This window comes from Acomys russatus, chromosome 21 (genome assembly GCF_903995435.1).
Source record: "Acomys russatus chromosome 21, mAcoRus1.1, whole genome shotgun sequence".
Lineage (NCBI taxonomy): Eukaryota > Metazoa > Chordata > Mammalia > Rodentia > Muridae > Acomys > Acomys russatus.
The window spans coordinates 17,929,857-17,956,409 of NC_067157.1; the positions used below are offsets into that span (position 1 = coordinate 17,929,857).

The following is a 26,553-nucleotide window of genomic DNA, read 5'->3' on the forward strand; positions in this document are numbered from 1 at the left end:
AAATGAAAGTTCATTAATATGGAAACTGACAGATAGATCTACTTTAGAATTTAAGTTCCTTTTTATTTTAGGCATATGCCATTATAGTAACTTCCATGTACACCCTACTTCAAAATGAGGATAAAACAATATAGAATTGCTATTTGTCATCTTACTTGACCTAATGGTAAATTTTTGTTTTCAATATGATATGATGTTAATACTGTTCTAGAAAAGGCATGTGTTAAGGAAGATGCTTCTGAAAAATAAAATGCTGACTAACACAGTTCCATTTTCCTTAAAATCCCCTCCAGAGCTGACTACTTATCAAAGCACTCATTAATTCTAGACTCTAATAAGAGATTATAGTTGTAGCCCATTATATCAAGACTATCACATCTGAATACCTTTTAAGTGGTAGTATACAATTTGGAAACTAAAATGTATCCATAACATTTTGGTAATTTTTTGGGTTAATGTTTTACTCCAAGCTATGTGAATTCAATTCTTTAAGTTTTATAAAACTAGTCAAAAACAGAAATTGTTTAATTTATTGCAAGGGATCAGAAAAAAAAAGGTGTGTATGTCTCTCTCTCCACATATATGTATGTATATATACACACATATATACAAATTAAAATATGACCACAAATTTGCTTTAAATATATGACCATAAATTTGCTTTAAATATCGTAACTATAAACCTCCAAGAATAAACTAAAAAGCTAGAACTCTGGAGACGTAAGAAGCTGCTAACATGAATCAGCAATGGGTGCTCATTAGTGCTGGAGTTTTAGGTGTCTATCTCTGAAATCACCACAGGACGGCGAGGACTTTATTCAAAGAGAAGGTGAACACGTTACTCGCTGCCCTGTGGGTAACCCATGTGGATGCCGTTATCTAACTTTACAGCTTGGGACCATCTGTGCATTACGTGCTGCAAGGCATATATTTTTGCAAGAAACAATTTGATTGTCATCAAAGCACTAGTCTTAAAACCCAATGAGCACAGTTTTAAAGAACCAAAGTCTTGAGTGGCTGGTTCCGTGTGGCTTAGGGTTTGGGATGCACAATCACCAACACTATTAGTAGCCGGGTCCCAAGAGGACTTAGCACTGAATGGATGGGAACTCTGCCACGATGTAGCATAACCAACCATTGAAACGTCTATGGGCGGCCGAACACAGGCCATTCTGAAATGAGTCCTCCTGAGCGGTCTCCTCAATGGTCTGTTCCACTAAGTTTTCACTGTTGAGATTAAGAAAAATCTTTTCTAGATGCAAGCTTTACACCAGAGTAAGTTTAGCAAGAAAACTGATCGGCAGTACTGCCCTGCAGGGTCCACAGCCTCTGCTCTTCCTGCTCTGTAGTCCTGCCTCAAGGAAATTGAGTTGCATTTTAAAAAACAAGAGAGAAGGAGAGAGAGAGAGAGAGAGAGAGAGAGAGGGAAGGAAGGAAGGAAGGAAGGAGAGAAAGAATCTAACCAACTTATAAAGGGCAATGCTTTGCCTATATTGAAAAGATTATAATGAATTCTGACTGCAATATAATCTTTCTTATTGATGTGCAGACAATGCTTATTTGAAGTTTAGGTGACTGTGTACACCTGCCCAAATGAGTTGTACTTCATAGTAGTTAGTACCCTGTTCTCCAGATGAACTAACCTAAGCAATTTCATACTCCATGACAAACTGTAATGTAACAAAGTAAAAGAAATTAAAGTATCATTGAGACTTATGTTTTGTTTTATGCTACTATTAGTTCATATATGAATAATATGCTTTCTCTTAATGTAGTTTAACTCTAAACCAGGCATAACACAGTTCAAATGTAAATGTTGAAATGTGAATAAGAAGCAACTGTACCAGAGTTACTTTGTCATCTGTCTTTTTATAACAGTCACTGAAGGCCTCAGAGGCCTTCTATTAATTATATATGGCTCTGTTTGTATATATATCATAAATAAAAATTGAAAATAGTAAAGGTTATGCTGAAATTAATTGCAATTACTTACTTTTTCTTATATACAAATTACAATGCCAATGAAAAAGTTCATCACACCAAAATTTCACACTGCTGAGACAATCTATAACTACTCTGGAAAAAAAAAATAGCTGGTCTGTCTTCAGTGTCAACATATGGCCGACTTCAGCATTGCACACCTCAATACAGTCCCTTTTGGAAAACAAATGACTTTGCTTGCTGCTCTTCTATATCAGAACAACCCCCCTTGGTACTGGATCTAGTCAGCCTGCCAAAAAAATGCCAAAATGCAGCACATGCTTCTATATAAAATGAAGACTTAAGAGTGCCTTTCAAAGTTTTGCTTTGATCTTTGAAATCCTATTATATTGTGGGTGAAGTCCATGCATATGCAAATGCATGGGCATGCACACACAAAGAGACAGACAGACAGACAGACAGACAGACAGACAGACAGAGACAGGCTGAGAAAGAGTGAATGAGTACTCACATGTATAAACACAAAACTAGAGGAGTAAAGGAAATCCTACAGGGTTATCTGAAGGGCACTGTTCACAGCTTGGTCCTACAATCAGTAGTCTGAGAATACAGGTTATTTTGTTCTTTTTCTTGCAGGCTTTATCTTATTTTTCAAATAGTAACGTGATTGTTTGCCTGATTTGATCAGTCCCTTCAAAACTTCCTCAGGAAAGCAAATATGACAACAACAAAGCTGAAGTGCAGGGCAGGGAGTTCCACCTTTCCCTTGTACGTCCTAAAAAGAGACAAAGGCCTCCAACACAGCAGCGGTTCACACTGAGTCACTGGTGCCGTGGGGCAGCACGTGATCACTGGGTAACGCAGTTGTCGCCCATGTCCTGAGCATAGCGGTCTGATATTGTAGTCCTTAACTCGTCAATGTCCCTCCGTAACTGGCAAACGTCCGAGAGCTTTTTGGTGAGCGTTTCTGGGCTGTGGTCATTTTCAGTCTCTTCGGCTGAACAGCTCATTGCTGTGAGGGGAGGATGGGGAGACAGACATGTTAAGATTCTCACCTTCATCGTGGGAGCATGATGCTGGGTTCAAATGACACCTTATTTGATATTACACAGATCTTATATATGTAGTCTTCAAAACCCCTGCTAGTTAAAATGTATCAAATTCATACAGCTACACAGAGTCAGCAGGCTTAGTGGACGGCAATGTTACAAAAAAGAAGGATGTGCTCTCCTATCTATTTTCTTTTTCTTTTTCTTTTTTTTTTAAAGATTTGTTTATTTATTACGTATACAGTGCTCTGCCTGCGTGTACACCTGCACACCAGGAGAGGGGCATCAGATTACATTATAGATGGTTGTAAGCCACTATGTGGTTACTGTGAATTGAACTCAGAACCTTTGGGAAAGCAGCCAGTGCACTTAACTTCTGAGCCATCTCTCCAGCCCCTCCTATCTCTTTTCAAACTCCACTAGCGTACTTAATTCCTTCCCGTTGACAGAATCTGAAAAATATTTGCATAGAGAGCAGAAATGCCTTAAATTTTATTGTTACAAAAAGAGATTTTACTGGCATGCAGACATTAGTTTCAAAATACATAGCTGAAGTATTAGGCCCCTTTAATCTCGAACAACTGAATAAAGTTTATAGAGTGGCCCATGGGGACAAGGGCGAGGCTCTGGTCAGCTGGGTTTAATCTACCCTGGTTTCTCTTTGTAAGCATGCCCCAACAAAAAAGAAGAAACCTGAAATAAACTATGTCTGCCTTCACTACTCTGGCACAGGAGCACAGGATCCTGTTTTTAAACCCTAATGAACATTTGCTGTTATCAAGGTGTGATGCTGGAGGCTCAGTGCGCCTCAAACAATTCCATAAACAGCTGAGCACAGTGTGTATTGTAGATGATTCTCAACTACCCACAAGATACAGAGGCACAGAAAAAAAGACACATGGACTTAACTGGAGAAATGGTTGGGACTTATTGGTGGTCCATGAAAACAGAAAAAGTGTGACGGAATTTGATAAACTTCAAGGCTAGTAACCAGCCATTAAACAGTAGAACATGATTTACATGCAAGAGGAGTCATAAGAAATAAGCCACAGAGATAGGTAGAATCTAGTCTATCACGGGAAGAATACTGGGAAACATCATGATGTAGACAAAACCCTGGCAACACTATGAAGCATGGACAGGGAAAACAGGCTGAACACAAGGAGCAGCCCCGCTCAGGGCCAGGGGAGCCTGAACTGAGGCTGCTGTAATAGACTAAGTAGCAGCTCTGGAAGTGCTCAGCTATCTTCACTTGAGGGTCAGCGACTGCAAACAGGTCACAGAGGAAAGGCAGGCAGAGCACGGTGGTGCTTCCTTCTTAGGGTGAGGAGCAGGGTTAGCAGGGGTGAGTGGGAGTCTACTTCAGTCATGCTGAGTGTGAGTGTGAGTGTGTGTGTGTGTGTGTGTGTGTGTGTGTGTGTGTGTGTGTGTGTGCATGCGCACAGAGAGGGGGTGTGTGTGACTATACAGGAGGTCAAAAATGCCTTCTAGGCAGAGTGAGAGATAAATATCTGTATGGCAGAGAAATGCAATAACAGAGAAAAACATACAAAACCAAAAAAGTATTAAGAGATAATTGGAACTAAACATAGAAAGAAATAAAGACTTCTACTGACTAACAGTTCTTATGTATCCAATATGATTTTTTAAAAAAGAAGGTCCTCTGGCTGTCCTGTAACTCACTATGTAGGCCAGGCTGGCCTTGAACTCACAGAGATCCTCCTGCCTCTGCCTCCCATGTGCTGTGATCAAAGGCGTGTGCCGCCATGCCCAGCTTAAACCTCATAATGAGGTTGTCCTAAATCACTGGAGTCTTACATGTGTGAATGTCTTCTTTTTACTCCAAGAGATGAAGTCTAAGCAAGTGTCAGTGTTCACCAGCTGCGCCATGAAGCCTTTGCTGGCCCTTCCCACGCAGTCTTAGTTATGGCTCTGCTGTGTGTTCCCACTGCTCCTTGTCACATCTCAACTGCAGCACTTATTGCAATGATCTAGTCACTGGTTAGCAAGTGAGGGGTTGTTTAATTATCTACACTCACAGCACCCACTTAGCACCCACAGCAATGAAGGTGTCTGCTATTTATTAATACTGACCAGAGTTTTCACATGCCTACACTTAAACGTGGACAAACCTATAAAGTGAAGGTAAAATTCTGCTGACCCTGCTAAATACAAATGCATGTGTCATTCTACAAGTAACATGCTTTAAGACCATTTGTTTTAAACCAAACTGCCTATTATATAGAATTTATACAAAAATATATAGCTATTTTTAGAGAAAATAGAAATATTCTCTTGTTACATACAAACCACACTGAAGCAAGAATTCAGTAGAACTGTTTTTTAGTGTACCCTTTTCCAGTTTTTCATCTTGATACTATCTATTAAAAAGACACCCACAATACTATATTATACTCCTGAGAACCACACAAAGAGATGGGCATTCCTACAAAAGGAGGCCCCAAAGGAAGACTCAGACTATTTTATTCCTGGGGCAGCTCTCACACAGTCTTGGGGAGAGAGACAACAGAGTCCAGGGATGTCACAAAGAAAGGAGAAAGCCATGCATGGCAAAGGCAGCACATCTGTGGGCGAGAATCTGGCTCACATGAAATGACTGGCACTCCCATTCAGCCATAGGTCACACAATGCTTACAAAACAGTATTATCTTACAAATATTCTAGCAGTTGAAACACAGATGGCTCACTTGTCTGTGCAAATGCCACAGGAAAGCAGCAGTAAAAAGGGTAAATAGGAAATCACTGCTAGTGATTTCACACTCAGTGTAGGAAACATTTCTACGCATTCTGCAGCTACGCCCTTGCTGGCTCCATCAGTTTGAACGACGAACTGCGCAGAGGTAAACCTGGGACTGCCAACTTAGTCTGAGACCTACAAGGCCAAAGGAAAGGAGAGCACAGTAACAAACATGGAGACGCAGTTAGAGTAGAGACAGTCACAGCCACTTACATCTGATTCCCAGTAACAATGAGAGATTAGGCTCCTTGCCCTGAGCTCGTTGGTTAAGAATACTGCACAATGCTTTCAAGTCAAACAAACAATAGGACATTTCCTTGAACAGTTGATCAATCACAGTCAAGTCAAAGAGAGGCCACTTAGAATGAACGGTCTGCAGCCTAGAATGCTCTGCTTCCTGGCCCTGATCCAGTAAAGAGTACGTCTCTGCTGTTTGTCTTTGGTTCTGTAGTGGATAAAGAAAGCAAAGGCCGGTTGTTAGAACAGAGAGAAGATATTAAAAAAAATCATACAGGTTAACATTTTTTTTTTTTGAAGTCTACAAACAAGTCTATTATCAAACATCATAGTATTTTTACTTTAACCAAATTCAGTTGCTGACATTTGGTAGGAAAAAAAACAAAAAAACCACACTGACTTATCAGATGCCCATGGCTGACAAAGGGACGACCACACACCCCGGCAGCCTCAGGCCCTCAGTGCCTGAGTAGCCTGTATCTACGCACGCATTTCCCACAAGGTAAGCCGCTTGGAATGAAAAGAACGAGGACAGCTTAACCCTCATCCCTTGATCTAGTTAAGTAGCAGAAGTGACTTAATTATACTGGAAGCAGTTTTCCTTTTTATGGGAATTTTTTCATACAATTTATTCCAATCACTTTTGCCCTTCTGAACTCCTAGGTCCTCTCCACCTCCCCTTGCTACTCCCCTACCTAACAGGTCACCCCCTTCTTTTCCTCTCTCTTTTTAAAAAACAAACAAGCAAAAAACAAGAAACACAAGACATACCCAAAACAAAATAAAAGAAAAACTGTCCCATAAAAAACAAACCAAAATATACAAGCAAAAGACAAATAAGACAAAAAATGCTCAACAATCCAAAACGAGACAAAAAGCCTACAAAAATAGCACTGAGTTTGTTTCATGTTGGTCAACAGTTTATTCCTGGGCATGGAGCCCATCCTGACGTGGGGTTCATACACACAGAGATTCTACTGGAGAAAACTGGAACTATTTCTTTAATTTTGAAAAAGGTTTATTTATTACGATAGTCATCAAAACTACATTTTACAACTTAATGCATACAGAAATAGAAACACGAAGTGAAAGGGAAAGCAGTGCCAGCACCGCAGAATCAGCTGCACCTGGGGGCATCACCATGGACTCAGGACTTGTACTCAGCAGATGCTGTTCTCCTCTCCAAGGCTCTCCTCCCTCCTCACCCTGAAAACTGCTAATGAAACGTGAGCTCAATGGGATTTCCAACTGGAACTATATTTATGAATCCCAAACAGACTGGGGTGAAAAGAAAGATTGCTTTATATATGAACGCTAGATAATAAAGGTAAAGGGAATGAAGTGTGGAAAACTAACATTTTTAGATCATCTACTTATTTAGGCAATAAACTTTGGTAGAAGCTAAACCCACCAAGGAAACAGATGTTGGCAAACTGAATATTCATCCACCCCACAAATCAGCTCCTGTTTATAGTAGCTGAACCTTTATATTAAAAAAAGTCAGGTTGTCACCACTTTAACCTAGAAAAATTATTTGTATGCCACTTAGAGCAGTCATTGTATAATACGTCAGCAATACAGAATATTCATAGCAAAAACTGACATGTATTTCATGTAGCCTTTAGCTCTAGTGTGATCTGCAGAGCAGTGCTGGAAGGTCCTTTGCTATAACCTCTGAGGACTCTGTCGCTGCCCAATCTATACCTTATTTGGGACTCAGTGAATGTATAACATCTGACTTTAACTAGTTAAGTCATGACAATTGGATTCTAATTTATGAGGGGGAGATGCATAAGAGAAATAGAGGCTTGTCTTTGAAGCCTAATGAACTCAGTTAATCAGCACTTTGAAGTCAAGCCTCCAACTGAACAGTGAGCACTGACTTTAACAAGGTGGAGAATCGCGCTCCGGGCACCCCTGAGCTGTTACTCACATCCAGCAATGCACCTGTCAGCCTCTGGAGGCTTCCGTCTTTCCTTTCCAGCTCTTCTACCATGGTCTGTGCAGTCAACGTCTCTTTAGAAGGTTTCCCTTGCAAAGACTAAAATGACAACAGTGACAAAACTGTAAAGCAAGTATGTTAACACCAAGGTACATTTCAATCTAGCGTACTCTCAATATTTAGGATCTTCCGCCACCCTAGTCCCTTCTATGGTGAAGTTGTCACCTTTAAAACAATTCACATTAGAGTAGGGAAGCAACAGCAAGAAGTTTTTAATGTGCGTGAAACATGTCAAATTGAGATTCTTATTTAAAGCTATACTATAATTCTTATTTTATTAATTGGTGTTTTATACATTAGGAGTGTGTTGGCAACAAAGCAATTCTGTTAGATTTTTCATATGGTTAATAAATGTAAAATGACAGAACAAGGCAGATTTTGTTTTTAATTAGTAGTAGCTAAGCTCCTCTGTTTATACCATCCTGAGTAGTGAACATGACCCCGAACTCAGGCCAGAGCATACTCTGAAAATTAATCTCCTTACTCCATTGTAAAACTACATATCATGTAGATAAACTAGTACTGCTTTAAAAAAAAAAAAAAAAAAAAGGAAAAATCCTGAATGTGACAAAACAGCGTAGAAGACACTTAGTCATTGCAGCTGACTCCTAATTTTTTTATTACACTACAGGAAGATGCTGTCACTTGGGTTCCCAGGTGTTTCTATCAATTTTCCCCTCTGTTAAAGAACACCATTTGGTTGTCAGGCTAGATCTCCAAAGGCAAGCACGCACAGCTCAGGCAGTGCACGCGCAGCTCAGGCAGTGCACAGCAGCATGTTTATTTTCTTCCCAGTCACCCAGCTGAACAGAAAAGAGCTGTTTACATAGTTCTGGCACTGTACCTAATGCTCACACAAGCTTTTGAAATATTTGCTACCGTTTATAAATGCAAATGCATAAATACATAATACAAGTTATTAGTTATTTTTCTATGTAGACAAACTAGAAAATTTGATAGATGTTTCAGAAAATTTGTTCTGTAATGTTATTTCACAGAAGAATTTTCAAAGAATTTTTGAACTCTTGTGATTTAAAAAATATATATGCTCCAATAGTGGTTCCCGGCTACATATAAGTAAGTGATCCATATTTTTTTGAAATAAATATTTGGCTGTTGTGAAATGTAGACTACCAGTTTGTCCTTAATTAGCCATGTCAAGGATTGATAAAAATTAAAGGATTGAATTAGGTTTTAAATATCAAAAAATCTTTCTTACATTCCAAACTTATTACTTTTAAAAAGTCTGTTAAGTTCATAACCTATTGGCACTTATTATGAACATTTTTGAAGGTGAAAAGTGATTTTAAGTGCATGCACTGTTTAAATATAAGAATCTAAAAATACACACATAACTCAAATGAAGGAAAGCCGTATGTATTTTATCCAATAGATACTACAGAATCTGTAAACCCAACTTAAAAGGAGTCATTTTAAAGGGAAAACATCCTAGTATTGCATTCATACAATCCTGTGCATGTGTGTGCACATGTGCGTGGCACGTCCCTGCGTGCACACACACACACACACACACTTCTCTCTGGTCATTTGCACTGAAATCTCCACTCAAACATTACCTCCTTTACAGAGTCATCCTTTCACATTGAACTCTCCTTGTCACTGCCCTCGTGGTTTTAATTAGTACTTTTCTAATAGAAAAGCAATAGAGCTTGATATTTATTTTCCATTTTTTTCCAACCCACCCGATTAGACTGACTTGAGAGTTGTTTTGCTTGCTAATGAAATTTAAGAACTGTGTCCATCATATAGAAAGGGGCTCCATAAGTATCTGGCAAACGAGTAACAGAATTAAAGACCTGTTAGCTTCCAAAGGTTTAAAGTGTACATTGTGTGTCCAGAGTTTTGGTAAGTTCTAACTCCCCAGCTGAGGGTACCAGAAACTCATTAAGACATGAATGTCATATGTCATCATTTGGTGATATATGAGCAACAGTGGCATTAGGCGGAAGAGAGAAACTAAAAGGAGCACTGTCAGTTCTACCTAAAGGCTGGGAGAATGTTGCCCCACAGCATTGAACAACTCTTTTAGAATCCTCACAGCTGAGGAGGTGCTTTGATAGACAGCGTTCTTGGGAGGTCATAGGCACTTCAGGAAGACCACAAGCACTCAAATTCACTGAGGCATCATGTGTACATATACAAGCATGGTCCTATGTAGGTAGGAGGAACTATACAAACAGAATGTGGGGACCTCATACTTAAAATTTACTGTTTAACTGATACATACTGGAAGTGTTACACAAATAATAGACAGCTCTTACTTCTGTAATTGGTGAGCATCACCTAACTAGAGCTATGGGCACTATAGTACAAGGGCAGTAGGGAAGCAAAACCAGAAAACAAAACAAGGGGAGAGACAGAGTAGTATCAGAAATCTCAATATTAGGTGCATCAGTGGGTTACTGCAGAGAACACTACAGAGGTTTGTGGAAATTTTGATCTAATAAAAGAATATAAACTGGGTTGCACAGTGAACGTTTCAGATGGAACTAGTATAGGAAAATTAAGTGACAAACAACATTCCATTTGCTCTCATGATTAGATGTCTGCATCCTGAAGTAAATGAGTTCTCAATACCTGAGATACTAATACTAACTACAATTAGTTAAAGAGAGGGAGCGGCAAAGGGCGAACAATCTCACCATCCCTTTGGAGAACTGCTTTACCAAGAGGAATTTTCCTATTTGTAAAATTAATATTAAATAATTCTTAACTTTATCTCAGATACCATTAATATCATATTTTCATAGATATATACTTTAATACTTTTGCATACATACACATTAAAATATGTAAAAATATCCCTTACCTGAATTTCTAAAATCATTCTGTTAATTTCATCCTGTTGGCTCTCTATTATCTAAAACACAGTAAAATAAATTAGTCTGAATCTTTTCCATTACTTTAAAAAAGCACCAATACTTCAAAAAAATTAAAGGCTTATTTGTAAACATCTTTATTTTACAGAAGCACTCATAGTAAAATATCCTTTAAATTGTAAACCTGTTTGGACCACCCATGAGTAAAAATGTTACCATTTTTTTATAGTTCTTAATGGCACTGTCCTTGACAGTAACCTTGAGAGAGACTGAATAATTTAGGGGAAAATACCTCCTTTTGTTTTGGGTTTTACGTTGAAATAATTTACAATTTAATAAGTTGCTATCTTCTTTTCAAATCAAAGCAAACTAAATATTTTGTAAGCTATTAAATACCAGTAGAATTATAAATCACACAGAAAGTTCGAAGACATGCATGCACATAGACATACACACACACACACACGCCAAGAGGACAAAGCTGAATCTGTTCTGGGTGTCTACTGACCTTACTAGCAGTCGCATTCTGCTCTCGGAGATGATCATTTTCACTTTGAAGCTGTTTTGCATCTAACATGGGAAGGCGGATTCCATCTTCAAGGCATTTTTCTACTTTTTGTTGTAAGCTGTTCGTTAGAAAAATCATTTTCATGAAGACACGATTTTAATCAAACAATTAGGCTCACAGAAAATACACAAAGAGCTATGTATCTTATAGAAATGAGAGGAGCCCATGGTTAGATAGAGGCTGATCACTGCTTTAGAAATGGTGAGTCTGAAGTCAGAGCTAGCTGCTTACTGTATGGCAGCCCTATGTCCCACTAGAGTCCTCAAGTCCACCTCAAGAGCTCAATTCTGCACTCTGACCCAGCTCCTCCTCCTTCCCTGATGAACACTGGTACTTGACCAAGATGCCTAGGGTAGGGAGGGAGGTTAAGGCCTGTGCCTTCTACTTGGAGTACTCAGTCTGGTTGTAGGGACCGCAGCTGTGAAACCAGAATTCCTTTCCCTCTACTAATAAGAATGTGGCTCTACCATGCTAAAAGCTTATTTAGGTATATTAAAAATAAATCCATTTCCTCCAACACAAGTCTCATTAAGGGCAGACCCCATATCCAGAAGTAGGTAGTGGAAGTACCACAAAACAAGCTCAATGGTGTTCTTTTAGACTTTTTGTCTCATTTTGCTTTGTTTGGGCTTCTTTTCTCTTTCCTCTCTCTCTCTCTCTCCCTCCTTCCCTCCCCCCCCCCTCTGTTTTTGTTTGTTTTAAAGGGAAAGAGAGAGAAATAATATAAAAGTGGTTGGGTACAGAGGGGAGAGGATCTGGGAGGAACTGGGAGAGGAAAAAAACACGATCAAAATGTATGGTAGGAAAAAAATACTTTCAATTAAAAAAAAAAAAAAAGGTAAAGGGAAGGGAGATGTTAGCCACCAGAATGGGAGATAAGTACTATTTGGGTAAAAGCAAACCCTGTCATTAACAATAACAACCCAAACCAAAGTATTAACACCTGGGAAGGGGTGTTGCAACATCTTCCAGGCACTAGTGTATAACTGGTAGTTCCAGGCCAGCCCAGGCTAAATAGTGACTATTAGGCCAGCGACATATGGCAAGATTCTGTCTCAAAACAAACAAGCAGCAGACAACTAAATCTCTTATAACTTTGATTTTAGGTTTTCTTTTATTTGTTTGTTTGTATGTTTGTTTACTTATTTATTTATTTATTAAGTATTACAGTAGTCTGAAACTCCTTTTTCCTCAATAAAAGTGACAGAAAGGTTGTGGAAAAAGAACTGAAAGCCCCCCGTGGCAGAATAAGGGCTATGGGTGTATTCATAACCAAGACATCAGTGATCTGGAGACTACATAGTAATCGTTAACTATTGTAAAATTTTACTTCTTCAAACTAAAAGCACAATTATAGTTTGAAAACTTGGTTTAAGACACTATGTTCCATGCACTTAATTGTGTGAGGGTATAATACACTTTAAAAAATTAAAATCTTTTAGTTTGGGAATATAACTCTGTCTGGGCAAGCACGAGGCCCTGAGTTCTATCCCCCAAACCCATTAACAAAGCAAGCATGGCGGCACACGCTTGTGACTTGTGAACCAGAACTGGGGAGATGGAAACACGGCACTTCCTGGAGCTCACTGGATAGTTAACTTTGCTTACTTGGCAAGCTTCTGAACACTGAGAGATTGTCTCAAACACTAAGGCAGATCACTCCAGAGAAATGATACTGGAAGTTGAGCCCTGGCTGTCATGCACAGATATAAAGTCTTCAAAGTTCAAAACAGAGCTGACAATACAAGGGGGAATGAGCGGTATTGCTTCATATCACCAAGTTTTCTTTTGTGGATTTATGTCTGGATTGTGTAGCAAGGTCATTTCCAAAAGTAAGGAAGCTCTTGAGTGGCACAACTCCTTAAACTTTCATTTCAAATGAAAAACTTTTTTTATTTTTAAGTTTCTTAATTAAAAAGCAAATAGATTAGAAACATTAAATAAAATGTAGTGAAATAATAATTTATAGTCACATATACATCTGAAATTCTTTTGAAATATAAGAAATACTCTAAAGCCAAGGAATCTTAAATACTATTCCTATCCCTCAATGTTAAGTGATGGCACTGTCAATATAAACACTGAAGTTAAAAATAAACTTTGAGAGCAAGAGGAATTTTCTAAGATATTATTTCTGTCAGCCTCAAGATAAAATTTAAAATGGAAAATGTTTCTGGAACACATTGCACTAATCTTCACAAGTAAGCATGTGTGGCTCAGGGTTCTACAAAACCTAACAAAGGGGGGACACAGACACTCTGCAGAAGCGAACAGTGGGAAACAGTGGCATGCAGTTATCTTCCAGAATTTCTATGAAGGTTCCAAGCACCAAAGTTTTAAGTTTCCTTGGTCACAGTGTCCTACAAACAGAACTCATGCACTGTTTTTATTTTTATCAACAAAGATAAAATGTCTGAATTAGTGAAGATCAGGAAGTTTTTTTAAAAACTAAAAAGTTGGTATAAATTATGAATTCATAAAAAATTAAAGTGCAAGAAAGAAAAATACAGAATAAAAATGTAAACTCAAAACTGTGACAGTTTTGGGAACTTACATCAAGAACAGAAATCAGAGTTTACTGTACTGAAATCTAAAAGAAAATACTAAGCCAAGCATACTCCAGCTTTAAAACCTAAGAGTGAAGTAGCATCAGCACGGCCAGGCTCCAGGAGACTGGACTGCTCACACTGGGCTTCTTGCTTTTTGCTATTTGACTCTTCAGGATAGTTAGGTCTATTCAAGGTTGATAACAGTAAGGTTTAAAGGCTAGTTGGAAAAGAATGCAAACTTATGAAAGCAACAGTTTTCTAGATTCACAATAAAAATTTCCAGTTTGAGCACAACGTGAATAGCCCCACGGACGCTACTGTACAACTAACAGCTTGGACGTGAAAGTGCACAATGAGGCGCCATGCGCTCAGCTCTGGAGAGCACGTGGCTCTCCGTCATTCCCACTGGGATGAGATCAGAGCCCATCAGCTCCCTGTGTGAAGGAATGTAGTGCACAGGTTTCTTTCTACTGTTTACAACTTTCACTTGTTTTGAAAAAACCTTCCATTAAAGGGTGTGCCTGGCCTTCTCAGCCTTCAGTTGTCAGGGTGACCTTGCTTGTTCATTCTTTTGCTATTTTCACCTAACATTTTTGGCAAGATGCTGATGTAGTGCTTCAAAATATCAAATCACAATAGAACCAATCAGCTTTAGTGAAGCACAGTTTAAGCAGAGCAAACTTGATAACGTTGGCGACATAAAGCGCGTGAAGACACAGCAGGTCTCCTCACCTCTGGACAGATGTCACCAGCTCCTTCTCCTTCTTCTTCTGGCACAGCAGCTGCACTTCCTTGTCTTGACATTGTTTCTTAGTCTCCTCAAGCTGCTTCTCTGTGTCTAGCAAAGCCTCTTGCAAATTCTTGTTTTTTTCTTCAAGAACTTGCAGCTAAGGGAACACGGTTACAGTTTACAGATGCAATACTAAGTACCGCCTTTAAAGTTCCTGCCTTTTCAAGGCTAGACAGACCTATCACTTACAATCATTCTGTATTTTCTCTAAAGAACTTCATACTATCTCCTCCTTTATGTGAAAGAGTTGGGAGAAGGGGATTAATAACAAAGATATGATTTAGTGTCATAACATCATCATGTGTGGATGTGTGCCTCTTTAGTATTAGGTACATCCAGACTTATTCTGACAACTCCAGAACTTATCAAATACACCAATACCATTACATTTCTTTCCAATCACTGTTCACCCCACTCCACGGTATCCTACTCCACTACTTTCTATGTCTCTGCAGGTTGACTGCCTTTGAATCTCATGCAATACAGTCATGCAAAGTTGCCTATTATGGCTGGTTTATTTTACTATACTCATTTCATTACAAAATGTTCTCCAGGCTTACTCATGCTGAAGAGTGTGTCAGAGTTTCCTTCCCTTTCAAGAAACAATAATAGTCAGTTCTATGTACATACTATCGTGTCTACTCACCCATTCGTGGGCACCTTGTTGGTTCCGTATTTTGACTACTGTAAATGACACTGTTATAAGCAGGGTCCAAGAGCACCATGACTCTTGGTAGTAGGTTTCCTAATGGGCATTAGGTGCTATGATCTTATGTGTTTTAATGCTTTACTGCTGCCTCTTCCTAATCACATAATCTTCTATGGCCCTTAAGTGCCTTCTTTTATATAATCTTAGTTTTATAACTTACAAATTAAGATAAAATAAAGAATCTCTGCCTATAAACATCCTAAATCTCATGTAAGGATGATTTTTAACCTCCACAAGAAATTGACAAATGTCTACTATCATTTGCTTTGGGAGAGAGAAGCAGCACTGTCACTTTCTAGGAGGCAGAGGCCTGAGGGACTGATTACAGGAGCCACATATCTTGCAGTGCACAAGGCACAACACACAGAACCCCTTCTGCCTTCAAATGCTGTGTATGCCAAGGTTGAGAACCCATGGCTTGGAAAGACCAAGATAACTGGAGTAGATTCATGTTTTGAGAAATCTTCACCAGAACTGGTAAAAAGACTTCAAATGAGTTATCAGTAAAGGCAAATAGAAGTTAAAGGAGTGAACAGAGGTTACAGACCAAGGTATTTAAAAATTAACTAGATTAAGAACAGTGGAGAAAATAAACATCTATAGAGATACTCAACAAGTGTTGAAGAGCCTTGAATCCCAGAGACACATTGGAGAAAACCAAAACTAGAGTGAATGTGGCTATAAGAGGTAGAGTTAACATCTAGGTTTAGAGAGGACAGCCTTTTAAGAAGAAAACACTAGGGGCTAAAGCGATGGCTCAGCAGGGAAGGTGCTCTGCAGCACAGGCCTGACGCCTGAGTCTGATGCCTGGAGCTGACTTAAAGAAAGAACGGAAGCAACTTCTCCACACAGTTGTTCTCTGACCTCCCTATACACATTACACATGCAGATAAGAAAAATAAGGGTTAAAACCAGAATACTAAGTTACCACATAGGATTATACAAAGGTTATCACATACTGACAGGAAAAGGGAGATCAGGTTCTTCTTACGAACAGCTTTAGAGTCAACCTGTATCTTAGGAGCAGCAATCGTTCATGTGCTTTCAGAGTGGCTAAGTTTCTGGAACAGGTTGAAAGCATGTCACCGGTGCATGTTGACCACATTACCTGCAGGCTCTGACTCTGCACGTCATCGAGAGTTGGAAGATCTGCCAGGTACTTTTCCAAGGTCTCAATTCTTCTCTGCTTTTCTTTGTTTTGCTCAGATTCCTTCTGGCATTTCTTTTTCAGGCTGTTGATGTATCTATCTCTGGTTTTCAGCTAAAGGAAAACATGAGTCCTCAGTTGTTTTGACTTTACAAATCAATGTTTTGTTATTGGGTATCACTGAACGTATCAATGGGTCTCAGGTTACAGTAAAGGTCATCAAGTGAGTTAAGAGCTGCCTGGTCCACAGGTGATGCCTTTAACAGCAGGAGCAGGGGCTGTCCGTGACTCTGTTGCCTGCCCTTTTCCCTAACTGGACCACCTTATCTTTCCTCAATAGAAGATATGCCAAGGTGAGCTGAGATCTATAAGAGGTCTCCCCTTCTCTGAGAAGAAAGTGAGAGAGTGAAAGAGAGGAGGGAGGGAGGGAGGACTGGGAGAGGAGGGAAAGAAGTTCCAATCAGGATGTAAAGTAAATAAATTAATTAAAAAAAGGATTCAGAGGATATTTATTTATTTTATAAATTAGGCTATTTTTAAAATTGTACTAAGCCAGGTAGCAATGATATAATTTTTATTACACACACACACACACACACACACACACACACAAACTTGGGTGAGGCTATTCATATCTTTATGATGTAAATATTATGCTCCTGTTGAACTGAGTTTAAATTATGTTAAAAATATTTAATTATAAGTCTGTATCTTCAACGTTTATTAGGTACCCAAAAAGGTATAGAAACAAAGCTACAAATATTTTTTTAATCATCAAGGCAAATATTCATCTAGGGGGCAAATTCTAATTTCTAATTTTTCAAAGCAATATCAAAATATTTTTTATGAACTACGGAAAGAACATACATTGTTTATTTCATTACTAAGAATTTGCAAAGCCAATAGAACTTACCACATTTTTAAGAACAGACAAAGGCTAAGGGAACCAACTTACATACTTATATGTATCATTAAATGAGTATCTCTCACACTTTCTTTCTTAAGTCTCCAATATAAAGGCGTCTCACCACTGAGGCCACTCTGGGCTTGCGGGTTTATGCCAACATAACACCTATTATAGCCCCAGAGCAGACCATCCCAGGAAACCCCAGTCTGTGCAGTTTTAACTTCAGATTTTGTGTTCTCCTTTGACCCTACTGACTTTAAACTGCACATCTCCCATTCACAAAACCATTTCACAACTAAGACCAATTGAGAAACAACCCAATCAATAAATAGGCTAATGAAATGAGTGCGCTATTTTCAAAAGACGAAGTATAAATGGATAAGAAATACATCAAAACAAAAGGTTTCACACCCTTAGCACATAAGGGAAATGCAAATTAAAACTACACTGAGATTAGATCTCACCCTGTTCAGAATGTCACTCATAAAGAAAACAAATGAAAAAAAAAAAAACACTGATAAGGATGTGGGAGAAGGGGAAGAAATGTAAATTAGCCCAGACATTATGAAAATCAGTAAGCAGTTACTAATAAAGCTAAAAATAAAATTATAGTACAACCCGGCCTTTGCTGCTCCTGAGCAGATATACCTGACTTTAACACAATACATCAAAAGATACCTGTATTCCGTGTTTATTACAGCGTTATTCACAATACAGGACCTATAGAATCATCTTAAGTGCCTATTAGCAGATAAGTGGATGAACACAATATGATCTTTTAATACATACATACACATGTCTCTTTGTCTCTCTCTCCTGCACATGTGATTGTGTTTGTGTGTGTGTGTTATAAAGTTTAATTCAGCCATAAAGACTGGAGTTATATCATCTGAAGGAAAACGAATGCAAATGGAGATCATCCATTAAGGAAAATAAACCAGATGAATAAAGATAAATATTGAATATTTTCTCTCATTTATGGATCACAGATCTTTTATATATACACAAACCCATATAAATGACATAAAATCTACATATTCAGAATAAGGGGCTTCAACTTAATAACTTGAACAATGTCCTTCTGAAAAGATAAGCTTCACTTCATTTCCCAATACTTACTGTCAATCAGACCGAGAACAAGGAATTAAAATAAAGAAGAGAGTGTAGGCATTTGGCTTTACAGTTTCCCTCCTAGCTAGAAAGGTACAACAGGGACTTTATTCCTCAAGTGGATCCTTAACTCTGTGCTGATAGCACCCACTTCTTGAAAGCTGCTGTGCCCAGCACTAATTACTGTAAGATAAATGATGACCTGAGGGAATGCCCGCAACAGGCAAGTGATGATCACACATTGTTTTTCACGACAGCAGTTGGTCCACGACAAACCTACACAAAACACCCACCTTTTCCTCCAGTTTCTTTTTCTCTTCAGTAAATTGGTTTAGTCTTTGCTTGAGAAACTCGTTGAGCTGTAAAACTTCTTTCTCGGTAGACGCTAGCTTTTGCTCAAGTTCTTCTTGTTGGGAATGGGACAAGGACTGCTCTGAAAATGGAGTCTGGACTGAACTGCTCTCATACCGTGGCTATTGGGAAAAAATAACAGGAGATATGTCTTCACAAGTTTACTTGTCTTGAACAAATAAAAACAAAATGGAAAGGGCTTACAGTACGTAAATACCTATAAGCTTTAGAAACAGACTGGTCTCCCATTAAATATTAGCTTTTCTGCTTCCTAGATACAGACCACAATTAGAATAAGTCAGTATCACTAAGTCTTGGTTTATTTGTCTATAAAACAGAAATAATAAAGCTACTTGCAATGTTTATTCAACAATAAAGTATACAAGCTCCCAGCACACAGCAAAAAATTCACTGAAAGGCAGCTAGTACCTGGCTTAAAAGCATACTTAAAATGAAAAGACTATATTACACACCTTTATCCTTACAAGCAAACCTTTAGGGAAGTAGTTAAACAGAAACTAAAGGGAATGTGGTAGTAAAGTCACTGGAAACTAAGGAAGAGCATTGGGATATCAAGTCTGGGACATACTTAAGACCTTGTCTCAAAAAAAAAAAAAAAAAAAAAAAAAAAAAGAAAAGAAAAATAAAAATGTTTTCACTAGTAATCATTTCAACTATTTAAACTCAATAAGCATTAACAGACTGGTTCTATAACTAAAATAAGATGCATAAAGTCAAGGTTTTTGTCTGTGGTAAGGTATGCTCATATACTTGCCTAAAATCATGCCTGGTACCATACACGTGCTCAAAAAATAATCATAGAATGAAAAGACTTATGGAAACTCCTCTAGAGGAAAAGATGATCCTCCTTGGCTTAAATTCTGGAAGGATATATATATATATATATATATATATATATATATATATATATATATATATATATATATATATTTCTTTACTCGAACCAACCGAAAAGTAACAGAGAATTTCTCCTGCTATTTATTCAATATATATATTGAATTCAATATATTGAATATATACACAACATGTATATTTATTCAATATATATTTACAAAGTATACCCATATTGGTCAAGACTGTAAAGATGATAAACAAGGTTACAGAAAAAGGTCCAAAAAACAAACAAACAAACTACACAATTAAAACTAAAATGCTAAGACGGTGGCAGATGCGAGAGTTAGGGGAAGGTAGTACAGAAGTGATTTTGAACAAGGTCTTAAGGGAGCAGCACTTTGCCAAAAGGTAGGCACTCATTCATTTTTGTCATATGCAGGAACAGCTCAACATTGCAGACTCTGGCACTAGCCTTTATCAATTTAAATTTTAAAGGAGAAGCCAATAGATAACTATAGCACAGGAAACAATATAATGAGGTGGCCAAATAAAGGTCATGATAAGTACAAAGTATGGGGAAGTCGGAAATGAAGACAACCCTGGGAAAATGAATAAATACATGGGCTTTAGTGGAGTAGTGGATTTTGAAACATTTCTTTTCAAATAGGTGGATTCTGCTGTATTGATTGGCTTTTGTTAACATGACACAAACCTAGACATATCTGGGAAAAGGGAATCGTAATTGAGAAATGACTCCATAGAATTAGCCTGCAGACAAGCCAGGTACTGTCTTGATTACTGACTGACCTGGAGGGCTCGGCTCCCTGTGAGCATCGGCACTGCTGAGCAGGTGTCCTGGAGTGTGTGAGAAAGTAAACTGAGCAACCTAGGAGATGCAAACAAGCAAGCGGCCTTCCTCCAAGGCTTCTGCTTTAGTACCTGTCTCCAGCTTCCTGCCTTCAGTTCCTGCCCTGACTCTTTTCTCTTCAAGAGCTTTTGATCATGGTGTTTTAACATAGCAATAAAAACCAAAAGACATCTGCCAAAAAAAGAAAAAAAGAAAAAAAGAAAAAAAGAAGCTATCCAGAAACAAACATTTTTTAAAAGGCAGAGCGCACACTGAGAGAAATAAAAGGGAGAAATGAAAACTGATTTGAGAACATTACTATAGAACTCCCAATACTGAGTTCAATCTTAACTTCTAAGAAATAATAACACAGAAATAGTTTTAGAAAAATTGACTTTTTGAAAGTTTTGAAACTCTCTGTATTGTCTACATTTAGCCTGGTGCCTAGGAAAGAAGTGTGTCCTGGATTCACTCTGTTGCTGGCTAAACCACTCTGACCAAAAGCAACTTGGGAAGAAAAGAACTTAATTGGCTAACACTTCCAGGTCAGAATCCATCATTAAGGAAAATGAAGGCAGGAACTCAAGAAAGGAAGCTGAGGCAGGAAACTGCTTGCTGGCAGTCTCTCTGGCTCACTACGAAGGTCATGCTTAACTAGCTTTCAGATAGAATCAAGGAGCACCCGCCCAGGGGTGGTGCAGGCCACGGTACCCTACTTTAATAAGCAAGGCAATACTCCACAGGCACGGCCACAGACCAATCTGAGCTGGGCAACTCCTCAAGCAAAGCATTCCTCTCAGATGACTCTCTAGGCTGTATCAAGTTGATAATTAAAGCTAACTAGACAAAGCGGAGGGAAAGGCAAGAGAGTGCTAAAGCAAGGCCTAGGAACGAAGGTGTCGACATTTCCTCAACAGGTAATTATGCTCATAGTAACAGTGCTATTGACACTGGACTTAAGGTTGGTAACAAATGTATATGCAAGTTCTAGGGCAAACACTAAAGAAAAATATTGAAATAAAAATGACAATATTCATATAAATGTTTAATTAAAGTGACAAAAGAAAAAAAAAACCTGTCTTACACCAAAGTGGAGTAACACAGAATAAGAATAGAAAATATTTACACACGTGATAGCTTACTAAATCAGCTGTACCCATGATTACTATGACCATCCCTGGTTTAAGTGCACCAAGTTAAAGACAAAGATTATCAGAGTGGATCAAAGAGCAAGACCCCTATGTATCGTCTATGAAAACTCCTTATCTAATCATACAAAACAGCCTTTAACAGCATAAGAGAGTACCAAAATACTTGGCAGGTGTGTGTGTGTGTGTGTGTGTGTGTGTGTGTAACAGAACTGAAAGAAGAAATACTTAAGTCTACTACAGTCATTGGAGACTTTCAGTAGCAGAACATCAATCAAGACACAGTTGCTAGCAGTCACATCCACAAATGACTCGTTCTTCAACTTCACCACACACTTCTTAAGTTCCTTTGAAACAGTCACCAAAAAATCAGCACTGTGATTCATAAATCACATCCCAAAGGTGAAAACTCATCAAATATCTGCCTTCAGACCACGAGTAAATTAAACTAGAAGACACACACACATGCGTGCGCACGCGCACAGGAACACACAAATTGACACATTCCCAAATAAAGCACTGTTAATATGGCTTAAGGAGGAACTCTCAAGAGAAACTTAAAAACAGTTACAGTAGAAATATTACTAAAAATGTGTGAGATTGAAATAAAGTACTTAGAGGAAATTTTATACCACTCTATATATATAAGATGTAAAAAAAGAAAACAAGAGAATAAAAATCAATGAAATTAAAAATAAGAGATATAGAAAATTCAACAAAACAAAAGTTGAGCATTTTTATAAGAAAATTTTTAAAAAAATCAATATATAGCCTAAGAGAAGAAAATGAAAGAAGACAGAAATTATTAACGTCAGAAATAAAAAAAAATTAATTACAGGTCCCATAGAATTCCTCCACACTTACAGAACATTATAAACTCAATGAAATGGAACACTATCTGCCAAAACACACATACAAAAGAAACCTGTAGTTAAAGTTCATTAAATAAGTAATTAATAACACGCTAAAACAGGAACCACCAGGCCCTAAACTAAGAAAGGTAGTGGAGAACCTAGACCATCTCGTCTGGAGTAATGCCTCTAGATCTGACAGGACAAGTGAGAACCACAAAGAAAACCACTGGTAAACTGACTCAGAGAGCCATCTACTGGCCTCACTGACTCAGAGAGCCATCTACTGGCCTCACATTGTTCAGATATATATTTTTTTAAACATGCTTTTGGTAATAAAATAATTATATAATCCCAGAATAACATTTATTCAGGATGAAGTTATAAGGAGATATTGAGTGGCTCTACTAAAAATACTGTTTTCAAAACAAATTATTCTAGTTACAGGAATGCTAGATTCACATAACTTCACTGTCCCACAGGGACCTACTGTTCTGTAATTGAAGCCAAAGGAGACTACACTCCCCTAAATGCCTCCTACTTGCATAAGTCTTACAGTTACTCAGTTTTTACTATTTCCTGATTGCAATTTCCAATTGGTTTAATTTTTACACGTAATATATGAGGGTACATTGAAAAATCCACTTCAAATGAGTTTTGACATCTAAGAATAAAAATCTATACAAAAGCAATTGACAAAAATAATTCCACAGACAGAAGCATGATCCAGGAAATATTCATTTCTCACTTTTTAACCCCAGTAGAAAGAACAACAGTATTTTTCTTTTGGAAATAAATAGACAATTACAAAAATGTAAGTAATTTTAAGACCAAAAAAAAAAAAAAAAAAAAAAAAACATTAAAAGAGAGAGAAATAATGGAAGAAGTGGCCACGCAGGCCCTATGTCTGTATTCCCACTGGATTTCCTAGGCAAGCTAGGCTTATTCACAGTTCTACTCCCAGGTCACAGTCCTTTACTTAGGTCACGCGGTGCCCGTCTCCAGTGGGTACTTCTGCATCACAGCCCCTGCATGCATGGCTCAGGGAAGATTGCAGAAGAAGGAGGCAGAAAGATTCTAGGAGCCAGAATACCAGAAAATCGGCTGTGGAACAGTCTCTCCTAGAAATGACTGCATAAAGAACACCAAGCAATAGCGACACAATTAGGCCTATTAATACAGAAGGAGAACATTTTCACGGGGCCCCACGCCTGGATAAAGAACCACAGCAACTACTGCCTACTGGGAGAAGAATAATTAGCCTCTTGCAGTGATGAGCACCCTATTGGTTGTCTAGTGAAGAGTGGTAAGCCTTGAAACTTTATCACACAAACAACAAAAACAGATTCAGCAGCATGTGTGTGTGTGTGTGTGTTTGTCTGCACACACACATATACACACACATGTACAGATAAGTACATATTGATGTATCAAATATAATCAAGGCAAAAGAAGCTATCAAGAAGCTATCATAGTGGAGGACACGGAAAAGTTTTGTGGGAGGGCAGCTAGGAGGAAAGGAGCAAAAAGGGGGAGGGGAAGTGATGTAACTCATTTCAATTAACTTTTTAAATATATATTAGGAAGGAATATATAGACATGTTCTATGTATTTATATATATATTTAGTTTTTAGTTTTAAGAACTATGAATTCAGAAACTATTATTTTTTTAACCTCATTTAATACTGTGGATGTTAATGTTAAACGGGATCACCTGTAAAGGTGAAACTCATTAATTATAAAACACTTGGTACTAGGTAAAATTAGAAAACCTTCACAGTAAAGAAAATATAAAGAAATAAAAGAAACATGATTTACAAACAGAAATATTCTATTAGAGTGAGCATTGGTGTATTTTTTGTATGAGTGTTTTGTCTGCACGCATGTGGGTGCACCACACGCATACAGTGTCCACAGAATCCCGAGGTGAGCATCAGATCCCTTGGAACTGGAGTTTAAGATAGCTGTGAGCCACCAATGAGTGCTTGAACTGAGCCTGGGGCCCCAAGTGTTCTTAATCACTGGGCCATCTCTCCAGCCCTGCACCAGAGTGCTCTAATTACAAGTTCTAGCGTTCATTATTTTGTCAACTGGAAAAGTCTTTGGAGCAGGGGCTGGTGTAGCTTCCAATGAGGGCAAATTAGAAGTTGCTTCCCTCATCTAGAGTCCCAATAGGATGTCTTCCCTTCTGTCCCTCAGAGGAAGGATAGCAGGCTACCAAGAAGAGACTTGATACCCTATGAGCATATAAAGGGGGAGGAAGTCCCCCTCAGTGACAGTCATAGGGGAGGGGAGTAAGGGGAAAATGGGAGGGAGGGAGGAATGGGAGGATACAAGGGATGGGATAACCATTGAGATGTAATAAGAATAAATTAATAATAATAAAAAAAAGAAGTTGCTTCCATATGAGACAGTTAAGAGTCAGGGTAAGAAAAACCCTGGCTATTCTGAAGAGCAAGTATAACTGGAAAGTCACAAAGTGAATAAGTCACAAAGTGAATACACTAGATGAGCTACTCTAGGGATTTGTGAACAAGGAATTTACAACTGTAATTAAGGAAGACTGAAGTCAAAAGTCAATCTAACAGCCCCAAGGTGAGAGGTAGCTGTTAGTAATGGAGAAGAAAGGGCCAGACACTGACAAGCCTGAAAGTGCAAGAGGCAGGGGAGTCAGGCAGTACCAGGTCAGAGCAATGCAACCCACTCTGAACATCAAGTCAGTGCTTGAGGGCTGACAGTCCTGACCCTGAGAGCTGTGGGTACACCAACCTCTGTGCTACTCATACCATTAACCTCACTGACATAGACTGAGGAGCTGAAGTACAAGGATTATACGGCATCCACAGCCACATCCTTGGGATGCCTGTACACATCACAGTGCTGTGCTTGCTTCCTGACTCCCAACGCATTTGGGAGACACCTTCCCAGGTATGGCACTAGCTACCCCGGAGTTTATACACAGGGTCTTAGAGAGTGGGAGAACCTGTCCAGCTCAGATACTGCAAAGCTAAAAGTGGCCAGCAAAGGCTGCTAGTATGAAAAGAAAAACTACTGAAGATGGTACAGCCAACTCGGTAAAGTCTAGCACCAGCATGAATCATAGGAAAGAGGAGCATATACAAGCTCAGCCTGCTGGGCACGGCAGTGCATACCTGGAAGATGAAATCATCCCAACTGCGGGACCACGGGAAAGGTTAAACGCCATTAGAAGAGCAGAGGAGCAAAGGAGAGGTAGGAGCAAAGGAGAGGTAGGAACAAACCCACTGTTTCCAACACACTAAACCCCTAATGCCAACAGCAGAGCAAAAATAGTTATAAAAAGAACAAAACAAATCTAACCACCCACGATAAGCAAGAAAACCCACCCAAATGAATACAACTGGAGATGGAAGGGGGCTGCTCCCAGAGTCCACTGAGACCCAGATGATCATTGAGAAGTACTTTGAAAACTGATAGTCCATCAAAGAAAATCTGCAAGAAACTCCTAAAGGCACAATTCAAAATTAAAGCTGGCTATAAACATATCCATGAGAAGAAACTAGGCTGCAGCAGTAACAATTCCCCACAAGTGGTAAGCCAAGACCAGCTAGGATCACCCCTGACGTCTACCAAACCTTTAAAGAGGAGCTAATTCTAACACTCTTCAAATGGAAGGAGCACTACCAAACCACTTCTGCAAAGCCAGCACACCTGACCTCAAAACCATGGTAACAAACCGGCAGAAATAAAACTGTGGAAATGGTTAAATTACTAAAAGTGCAATCCTTATTTTTTTTTTAAAAAAAAAAATTCTATAATTGTTCACCAAACTAGGAAAAAAAATGTGAAAGCACCAAAAATTCTGAGTAGCAAAAGCAATCCTAAGAGAAAGAGCAACACTGAAGAACCGATAA

The 26,553-nt window shown here is 38.5% G+C and overlaps 1 protein-coding gene across 4 annotated transcripts in view; it reads right to left on the reverse strand.

The window, feature by feature from the left end:
* Positions 1-2,423: 2,423 nt before the first annotated feature.
* The window catches only part of Cep85l (centrosomal protein 85 like), a 90,278-nt gene continuing 66,148 nt past the window's right edge, over positions 2,424-26,553 (reverse strand). For all 4 annotated transcript variants that reach the window (XM_051164503.1, XM_051164502.1, XM_051164504.1 and 1 more), the window contains 8 exons: positions 18,901-19,080; positions 16,552-16,704; positions 14,677-14,831; positions 11,336-11,453; positions 10,818-10,868; positions 7,919-8,026; positions 5,962-6,193; positions 2,424-2,953 (listed from right to left, as the gene is read on the reverse strand). In XM_051164503.1, coding sequence (XP_051020460.1) covers positions 2,790-2,953; positions 5,962-6,193; positions 7,919-8,026; positions 10,818-10,868; positions 11,336-11,453; positions 14,677-14,831; positions 16,552-16,704; positions 18,901-19,080 — 1,161 coding nt within the window. In that variant the 3' untranslated portion in view covers positions 2,424-2,789. The remainder of the gene's footprint in view (positions 2,954-5,961; positions 6,194-7,918; positions 8,027-10,817; positions 10,869-11,335; positions 11,454-14,676; positions 14,832-16,551; positions 16,705-18,900; positions 19,081-26,553) is intronic.